General features: G+C 37.2%; 1 protein-coding gene across 1 annotated transcript; it reads right to left on the minus strand.

The window, feature by feature from the left end:
• Positions 1 to 2,749: 2,749 nt before the first annotated feature.
• LOC104955449 (transmembrane protein 163-like) lies at positions 2,750 to 8,288 on the minus strand. The gene is made up of 3 exons (XM_010782775.1): positions 7,793 to 8,288; positions 2,823 to 2,942; positions 2,750 to 2,754 (listed from the first exon to the last, which is right to left on the minus strand). The coding sequence occupies exons 1-3, from the start codon at positions 7,992 to 7,994 to the stop codon at positions 2,750 to 2,752; spliced, it is 327 nt and encodes a 108-aa protein (XP_010781077.1). The 5' UTR covers positions 7,995 to 8,288.
• Positions 8,289 to 10,676: the final 2,388 nt, after the last annotated feature.

Raw genomic sequence — 10,676 nt, forward strand, 5'->3', positions numbered from 1 at the left:
AGTTAGAAATATTAAAGGTCATTTACAATAATATCAATAATATAATATGAATATTAGTAATAAGCTTTATATTTGTATAGCACCGATTACAAGAATTGTAGCCAAACTCACTTCACAGCAGTTCAATAGACAGATTAGTATAACNGCAACATGTAAGTTGCGCTGACAGGCGACAGAGGTCAACAGTTTCCCTGCAGCGAGGCTCCCCCCGCCCTCCCGTAGACAGATCACGAGCTCAGTCACTTCATAACACCAAAGATGGATCGCGGTAAATGCTCTAAAGTGTGGCTCCACTACACTAAAAAAGAAAAAGACAAGGCACAGTGTAATGCCTGTGGCAAGTTAATAGCTTGCCACCGGCATAGCTTAGTTAAAATAAAGCACAGCTATTGTGCAATACATTTGTATTGCATGTCTTTTTTTTATTTGTAAAAATGTCAGTTAAAGCTTATAAGAATAAAGATATGTTTGTTATCGGAACGTTTGACCTCTTTCTTTTACAATTTTGGAATCGAGACGGGGAATCGATAAGAACCGGAATCGATAAGCAGAATCTGAATCGATACATTTCAGACGATACCCATCCCTAGTTATGACTGGCGGAGTTGTCTAGACTTCCCTGCACCACCCTCCCTCTGTGCTCTTCTACTTTTAAATGTTGCCTCCCTAAAGCTGGGATCAGATTTGTGTTGATTATAGTCTTTTTATGTTGATGTTTCAACAGTTTGTCTCTGTTGAAAAATGTTAACAGACTCAGAAAAACATTCTTCATTTTTCTAATGAAGAGTCTGTTTCTATATCTCATTGCACTGCTTTCACTTAAAGAGGAAGAACAATATGAATCACCAGGAATGTATTTTCCTTTCCCTTGTATGCTCCACTCATTCATGGCAGTGTTCATAACAGTTTCCTAACTTCAGAACTAATACCTACAGTCTGTGAACTTAATGGACTGTGTTCACCTTATAAGTTGATATGGCTAACTCATAAGCTAACAGTGGCTAACTTAACCGCTAAATAAGCTGTTTTAGAGGAACATTATAATTTATTAATAGTCAATTTCTGTCAATGAGACCAATAACAGTCAAACTTTCACTACGACCTTTGCTCTTTGTCTTTACTAACACCTAGGAAAAAATGGCTGCTAGCTGCTAAATGCTAGGTGCTCACCATTTATCCAGTTGTTGGTTTGTGTGTAGCATAGCCTACAGTATGTTTTAAAGATATTTTTTGCTTGAAGGTGCAAAATAACAAAACCATGAGATAAATTACAGTGAACTAAAACTGTAAAGTTGAGGGGAGCAAAGCCAAAACAACATGCTAAAAGATGCTATAAAATTCCCTTAAGCTAACGTGAACTTTCAGTTATTATACTGTCTGGGGTTGTGTGCCAACATTTAACATACAATAGTCATGTTGCATGATATATTAATGTGGACATGATTTATTAGAGCAGCTCTAAATAAAAATATCATTCATACTTACATTTTAAATCATGTGTTTCCAAATAGATAAACTAAACTGAATATTACATATATATTTAGGGCTAACTAAAATCTGTTTTTCTTTATGGTTTGCAACATTATATTTTATGGATAAGTCCCTGCCTTCATTTCCAAGTGTGAATCCATGCAGCTGCTTTGCTTAAAAAATAAAGTTATTCATCAACACAAGGATAAGTTTGAATGGACACACGGTGACTTGAAAAAAACTACGAGCAAGGATGACGAAGCAACATTGCGTGTTGCACTCACCACAATGCAGCACAACTTGGACATCCTCTACACATCATAAGACAACAAACTGTGTGTGGAAATTGTTTCAACATCATTTCACAACATCCTAAGGGTAACTGTTTATCATGTGCCGTTTGAAAAACCACCAGAACTTCTTCACCATGTCAAAAGTCAAACACATCTGAGGTTGGGTCGGTTGCCAAGAACAATAAAGGCTTGTTAATCACATACTAAAGCGTCAAAGAAATGTAAGAAAATGTTTGAAGAATGCTTTTCTGATTTATTTTATTACTCTAATAGAATATTGACAAATGTATATTTCCTTTTGGTGAATCCTTAAAGTTTTTTAAAGCAGGAAGTGTGGGATCATCAATCAAATATGGAGGTGTGTGGCGCAGTGGATTAGTGCATTGGTGTTCGGATCAGGGGAGCAAAGGTTCAAACCCCACTGCAGTCAGCATGTCGTTGTGTCCCTGGGCTAGACACTTCACCTCAAATTGCTCCTGTGGGGATTGCCCAGAGAGTTGAGTACTGTATGTAAGTCGCTTTGGATAAAAGCGTCTAACATGTAACATGTAATGTAATGTAAAAACATTATTAAAAAGGGGCTGAAACTACATAATTGTGACTAACCGAAGGCAGCCTATTGTAATGTTTACTGTTAGTCTGCATTATGTTATTGCTCATATATGATTATAAAAGCTTCTACCCAGAGGCAAACAACACATTTCCGAGAAACTCTTGTGATTTTCCACCACTTTTTGGGCATGAAATGTCTTTGCTGTTATCTTGTTGTGTCAAAAAATGCATTGAATTGCTTCATCAAAAATAACTGAGAAACCAACACTGGTTCTTTGTTTTACAGAAAGAAACAAGGCGCCAAATCAAATTTTGGGAAAAACATTGTAAGAGAGGGGTTTCGTAAACTATACATTTGCACCCTACCTAGATAGACGTTTATATGACAAAATATCCTCTTAGTAAATAGGGAAGTGAGAGGTAAACTGCAACAGTCAGTCTGGATAGCATAAACACAGTTAACAAGCACTGTTGAAAACATATAAAGGATTATTTTAGATTGCTTACTGAAAGCTGCCACAGCCATTATGAGCGTGACCACGATGGAGACCCAGGAGACCCAGAGGGCCTTCTTCCTGTAGCTCTGAGCTTCGTGGGGCTTCAGCCGCATGCTGCTCTCGAGAAGACCTGCAATAAAAAACACAAACTCTGTTACATGCCTTTATTTCTTTGTCTTTGTTTTTTGTAATGGCCATTTATGTTTTATTGCAATATCATATCAGGCATCAGAGGTTGCATAAATGGTCATTTGACCTTTTCCAAAACTTATATTGGATAGTAATAAGATTCTCATACAACTTAAATCAGTACTAAAAATCTACCGGTATGGATGAAATAAGAATGTTTGTTATGTTATTATATTATGGACGTGAATTAAATAAGAGAACGTTGGATTTTGTTTTCGCAAAGAACACTAACACGGTCTTCTGACTGAAAGTCCTGTTCTGTGTCTACCCAGCCAACCAACCCATGTTTTTCCATAGGGTCATTTCCACCCTTTTTTATTGGAACAGTTCCACAACAATGGTGTATTTTTTTCGTCCGAATATAAAGACAATGCATTTACTAGACTCCTGGTACTAGGATGGGTTAAAAGCAGAGGCCAAATGTTACAGTGTGTGCTGTGTGCTCTGCATGTGTGACCATTAAAGAGGGTTTCATCCCTCTGATTCTATCTATAACATGCCAGACAAAATTATGAGGCAAAAGGGTGATTCATACAATGAGTCCAAGTATCCACGAGGCTCCGCTATGGTCTTTGTGACTCAAATTACATCATGCGCTGTGTCCGCGCAAGTCATTTTCATGCAGTCCAACATTTTATACCACGATGTCTTTAAGCTTAGGAAGTTATGACATTAGAAAAACATTACAAAAGTGACCAAAAACGTTGAAGTGGCTATTACATAGATCCTTAAATGTATCCATGTTTTTGCATTTGATAAATGTACATTTGTAGTACAAAGTACATTTTTAGAAAAGGGATTTAATCGGTTGGATTGATTGATTAAATCCGGTCCTAAATTCTATTTACGGTTGTGTGTAAAAATAATTAAAATTATTCCGAATCAAAAGGGAGGTCAGTGGTCTGGCTCCGCTAATGCTTCATGACAATACTGCTCATAAAAAAGCATTGTTGTTGTAGCAGCTACAACGAATCCACTACAAGTCCCCAATAGTCAATGTGTATTCATTGCTGCCTTCAACATGAATGGGGTTTTAAGTTCCACCCTCCATGCATCTTTCCTGTAAGATAATTCTCCACACCTTCCAGGAAAGCACAAGACCATCATCAATTTACACTGATTGACGTTGAGTAATACCCGAGGAACCACAGTATAATACAGATTACAGGGACAGCTTGTCAAGCTTTACTTTCTATACTCTTTTCCATTGAATTCAACAAAAATTAATACATATATATAGTTCTATTTATATAAATATATATTTAATTACCATGATGATGCCATATGATTTTAATATCCAACATTAATGGCTGTTTAAGGCACAATTCCCTTCTAAGAGACTAAACAGATATAATGGCTTAAGACGAATACTCATTATATTATTATTCCACATGCAATTTATTTCTGTGAGAAAAGTGATTGCCTGAAGTCAGACAAACTGCCTGAAGCTATTCTGCTGTCATCAAGCGCTGCACAACAAGGTTCAACACGGATTAGGTGTCATTGCAGTGGGAGAAGAATTATTCAAGAGAAAGCAAAAACACTTCCTCCGGGAAGCAGGACTTTGCCTTTTACATGCTACCTTCTTTTTAAAACCCAAAATTCTAAAATCTCATTGACCATGGCTGAAAGTTCCACTTTCTGTAGTCAATGTAACACAAAACTGCATCATTTGTCAAATGAATATTTAATTGTAAATAGATGTTCATGTGCCACATCACCTCTGCAGGGTTATAGAAGGTTAAAGGAGGGCTACCGTGTTTTAGTATTAGGCTTTTCATACATTTAGCAAAAGACAGACATTAAATAATAGTGGGAAAAAAGCAGCTGGTAGAGATATTATGACATGACACACAGAGGACGTTACACAAATACCCCTGAGTCATCATGACTTGACAATTGACCTTTATTGTCTACGTAAAATCTGTTGAGTTCCCTTTTTTCTTTTAAATCAGCCTTGGTTTCAATGAGTATCCTTTTTCTTGTAGAAAAGCTTGATGCTGGGGCACTTAAGTACATTTTGTATCTCTACACTTTGTTCCCCCTGGAAAGAATTGTGTAGCCCAAATTAGAAAAAGGCCCTTTTGACAAATGTATCATGAGACAACCACTATACCACACATTTATTTGATTGTCTTTTTTATCTTCGCATTTCTTTGGGATGGACATGTCCCCATGCACACAACCCTGTTAACTGCCACTGCTTAGTATACAATGTGTTTTTCGATCTGCATTGCTTAAAGCAGCAAAAGAAAGACACTGTAGGAGCCATGAGAGTGAACCAATGTAGTAAAGTTGAGGGGAGCAAAGCCAAAGATATGAGCAAGAAGATGCTATAAAACTCCATTAAGCTAACGTGAACTTTCGAGTCGGGCGAAAATTCTGTGTGGGTTTGTCCTCCAACTTTTATTAAAGCGATCTTGTATCTTATGTGAGAAAATGACCATTTCACATTGGTATCACGGTACAGCAAGGGTATCATTCATACTTAAATTCATTAGAATTTTTTTTTATTTTTTTTGTTTGTTTCATGTCTCTAGAATGGCAAGTTCCCCCTGCAAATATCCATTCTTACTCCCACTGCTTGTCTAGTGTGAGTGTAGACAGAAGGAGACGTTGCAGACACAGTGTCCACAAGGAGTTGGTGCTACTAGGATGGCATCTCTCACTAGCTTCCCACCATTGAAAACTGCCAACTGCTTTTGACGGACAGCCAGACACTTCACTCCAAGCGATGTACTTTTGCAACTGACATTAGTTAATTACAAGGGTAATGTATCTTTCACTTTTGGTAGCTCGAAGTAAAAGGCATGGGCCTGGAGCCACTTAAGTTTTGATAATGCATCTGTTAAAATATACTTTTTGCTATCAAAATGTGTCAAATGGGAGGCAGAGAAAGCCATTAAATATATTTGGATCAGATTTTCAATACCTTTGTATATTTAATGACCCTTAATGCAGGGTTTAAGATGTAAGATGTATGGTTATATGGATATTCCTCACAGCTTTCATTTTGAGCATTCAGTATTCACACATGAAAGTTTTGTTGTCACAAGAGGAGTACATAAAACACAAACCTTTGATTATCAACAACCCTAGGGCACAATCACATTTACCCCTTGACCATCATCATCTAGCTGTGTGAAATCATTTTATCTGGCCATAATTGATTACTTTGATGATAGAAATTCAAAAGAAATCACATGGCTTTCTTGTAGAAGAAGCTAAAAAAAGTGTCACAATGCAAATGTGTGTGTGTGTGTGTGTGTGTGTGTGTGTGTGTGTGTGTGTGTGTGTCAGAGCGAAGACTCGTGTAAATGATTTGAATGACTAGTGTTACACTAAAGGCATGAAAGGCCAGCTAAAAGTGTGTAGCTTGTTAGACCCATTGGCTGACAGGCTAACTGATTGCAAAAAAAAATCTTATAGCCTCTGACTGACCTGCTTTGATAACACCTTGATAAGGAGTGACTCTGGAGAAAACCATTGTTTCCAGAACAGAAATTGCCAGATCACAAGTAAAGCTTACATAAATGGAATATTCCCAAAAGGTTTGTTCAAAATCATAATTGATTGTACTAGACAAACTATGACCTTTTTATGTATCTAGCTGAGGAAAGGCTGATAATTAAACTGCACATGGAGCTACTTTGAAACCTTTAAAAATGAAAAATGATAATGTGGTGTCTGGGTTTTAAACTTAAAAATAGAAACATGACTGTTGTTCAAAAGCCTTTTAGCGAGACCAGCTAACAAGCATGTGGGTGTGTGTCTGATGTGTGACTGAGGGAGTGAGGCAGCATGGTTAAATCCCTTTGCTCACATGATCCCAAGCTGGGGGATCAGACAGAAGGCATGTGCTCAACATCTTCTCATGCACTGTGGAGAGGCAGAGGAGCATGAATTATTTCACAGATTATCTGTCTCAAGCTTTTACAGTATGATTTAGTGTCAGTTTTGGCAAATATGACAAAAAAAAAGTAGTTATTATAATAAAGAAGCCGATTTTGTGGGAAATATAGGTTCACGTTTTTGGAGATTCGAGCCAAACAGTTCAATGCATCTTTCTTCTTTTATCCTTCATTCTGAATGTATCTCTTGCTAGTGTAGATACAAGGTGGATACTGTCCCTTGATAAAAAATACATCCAATAAAATAACTCTACACTATTCTAAATGCAATAACCATGTATTTGTTTTATTGACTCCACGTCTGCTTAATTATATTAGCATCAAAACTACTGAGTTAAATTAACAATCAAATATCCATTGAAATCAGATCCATAATACCTGAATGCATACACTAATAGCTTATAACTGAGGCCCTGTTATTATCAACTGTGGAATGTTTTTCAGAGATTTTTCTTCATGTTAGAAGATGAATGGGATTAAATTAGTGGAAAAGTAACTAACACACACAAACACACATCGAGCACACTTAGGGGTTTGGCATGCATGTGACTGGTATCAGAATAGCTTTGGCTGAGCCCCAATGTGCATGTTTAAAAAAAACAATCTGACTTTTCCCCAGAGGCAAGTACAAATTAAAAAAAGAATGGAAAGCTTTTGGGATTGGATTCAATGTATCAATATGTTGAGCTTTGAATTCAACTTTCGCTTCACTCTGATCTGCTGATGTAGGACTGTTGTAAATTATTTAAAAGACAGCAGGCTAAAAATACCTCACATGGATAAAAATACCCCTCCCATCTCCCTAGGGTACCCTTTAACACTTCATAGACTATATGCATCTATAACTTTTAAAAAAAATCCAATTAATGGATGAAGTTACCTTCTCCCTCCACACTGTCTGTGATTTTCATCTCCTGGCCCGTAGGGAGCGTCTCCGGCTGGCCGGGGCTCTTGGTAGGCTGGCGGTGGTTGTTGGTGAAGCCATCCTGGGCGCACTGGCCGTTCCGCATCGCACCCGTAAAGGGATCCACAATAGTCGGGTCTGGGACAGGGTAGGTGTCCTGGGAGGCCGGGTCCGTCATTGTTGTTGCCGTTCGTTTTGTTTGCAGACTCAAAGAAAGGGTGATGAGGAAGAGATTCACGCCGGTGTAAGTGCAGAAGCCATCCAGCGTGTCCTAATAAAGCCCGGTGTACTCAGCTGCTGCGCAGAGAGGTGGGATGGCGATTCGAGATGGGAGATAAAGGGTTGGTCTCCCCAGCATCAGCAGCGAGACAACTCCCTCTCTAAGGAAAGTGAACCCTGCAAAGTGCAGCCTCTCTGGAAACCGCCAGTTAGACACAGTTTAGGGTTAGATGCGGCGATGCGATAAATGCTGAGATCTGCTGTGGATATGGCAGGCGGTGCCAGCAAGTTTTTTTTAGTTTTTTTATCTCTCTCCTCCCCTTTCCTCCTTCTGTCCTCAGAACTCACCACCTATTTTTCATACAGGCCACTCTATGACAGTGGTGGAAGAAGTACAGCTCTTTTACCTAAGCAACATTGTGACAATACAAGTAAAACTCCTATTCAAAATCTTACTTAGTAGTAAAAGTACAAGAGTTTTGGTATCACAATACAAGGCAAGTTTATTTATATAGCACCTTTCAACACAAGGCAATTCAAAGTGCTTTACAAAAAATTAAAGACATTAAGAAAATGACATTTAAAATCAGTCATTAAAAAGAAAAGATAATAAAAATACACTTTAACCAACAGGGAAATAACTATTTGAACATAATGGCCAATTTCATAATAACATGTATTTAATCTAATTTATCTAAACCTGTAAAGTAAAGTTGTCAATTAAATACAGTGGAGTAAAAGTTAAAGATATTGGCTTCCAAATGTAGTGAAGTAGAGGTACAAAACTAGCAGAATATCTAAATACTCAGGTTAAAGGTAGGTAAGAATGGAGAAACCAGCTCGAGTGCGCTAGAATTTGAAAGTAGCCTACACAACCGGAAAAAATACAGAGCCCCTCATCCAAGACACAAGAACGCGCACATGACCAATGAGGGCACGAGATGAGTTTGTGCACGAGATGGAAGGCTGACAGGCAGGTAGGCCATCCAGTTATTTTGGCCGGGCCGGCTCAGATGATTGGTTGTGCTTTTTAAAGTACTACGGCTTCCACAGATGACATTTAATATATTGACAAATATGTACACAAAATAAAGACATACAAAACATCTACTGGCAGTATTGGGATTTAAAGTGAAGAGGTGAGCAGATATTACAAGAGGTAGCTTTGTACCCAAATATGCAAAATATACAGTGTTATGTGAGGAATTCAAGAACTTAAAATAATGTTTATAAAAAACACCTTATTAAGTAGGATTAGAAAACATTTGCTTAGATACAAAATACTTTATAGTGCTCCTTGTGGTTTCTGAGGTACAGCCATGTTCTTGTCATATTATACGTATAGTACATAGAGTCGTTTTTTCCTGAAAAGAAAGAAATATAGAAAAAAAGAGTAGTCCCAAGGGCCCAAAATCTAATTATGGTATAGAGGAAAAAGTCAAATTTCAACAAAACAGTTTCACCGTTTTTGAAGAGAACACTCCCACCAAAAGGAAATTCCAAATTTAAATTGCTGGAACAAATGGGTTAATGGAATTAGAGATAAGTGGTTTAGTTTATTTACGTGCCAGTGATTTTGCTCTCTAATCCGAGAATCAATTCATTGACCCATGGTAAATCCAATTATCAGCATGCAAATCAATTATGTTCTCACCTGCCTGCAAGCTGTCAGGATGAACAACAACTACTGACCAACAGGTGGCACCAAAACATGCAATTATGAGAAGGTGAGGATGTGAACTCAGAATACAAATTAATTTCCGTAACATATAAATGAGATTGACACCGATTTGCTCTACAGTCAATAACAAACAGTATAGTCGAAAGGCATAATGATAATGTAAGAACATCATCTTTACCCTTAAATGGTTTCTATCCTGGGGGGGACGGACATTTTCACATGCTGTGTCCATATCAAGCATTAAGCTTTGTGGAATTGAGTACATTTACTCAAGTACCATTATATTTTGACATAATTGTGCCACGCAAGTACCAAGTGTTGTACACTTTTTACTCAACTTCCATTTAATACCCATAGTTATTTTTAACATATAGAAAAACATGATATTGTTATGTGATATTATACATTACTTTACAAACAATAACCCAGTATTTTACAAAGTATCTAAATGTGCTCTACATGAACAAAATACAACACTAAAATGCTCTGACATTTGTTAGTGTAACAGCATAGTTAAATATTTTGCATATTGACTGATTATATACTTCTGTAATTCTACTTCAGTAACATTTAGAATTTAGGAATTTTACTTATAATGGAGAATTTAAAAAAATTGGTTATTTTCAATTGTAGATCTTCTACCACCGGTAGGACAGTTTCATACATAGAAATTAAAGAGGGATTTCACCCAATAAAAACTAAACTAAAACAATATGTTTTTTAGCCGAAGTTGAAAAAATGTCCACTGATTTTGCCTCTCTACTATTTTCTGGTAGTGTGTTCAAGAGCTTCACCCATTTAATTATTAATTTTGTTAAGGTATGAGAGTATTTGAAGTTGAATACTAAATGGTTCAGTATGTCAACTATTTACAATGCTAAACAGCCTTCACTGACTGATTACTTTCTGCTTGTTTTACAGACTAGGTAATAAATGACCAGGGTGTCCCAGCAGCAGCCA

Source organism: Notothenia coriiceps, unplaced genomic scaffold, assembly GCF_000735185.1.
Source record: "Notothenia coriiceps isolate Sejong01 unplaced genomic scaffold, NC01 NC01_scaffold00024667, whole genome shotgun sequence".
Taxonomy (NCBI): domain Eukaryota; kingdom Metazoa; phylum Chordata; class Actinopteri; order Perciformes; family Nototheniidae; genus Notothenia; species Notothenia coriiceps.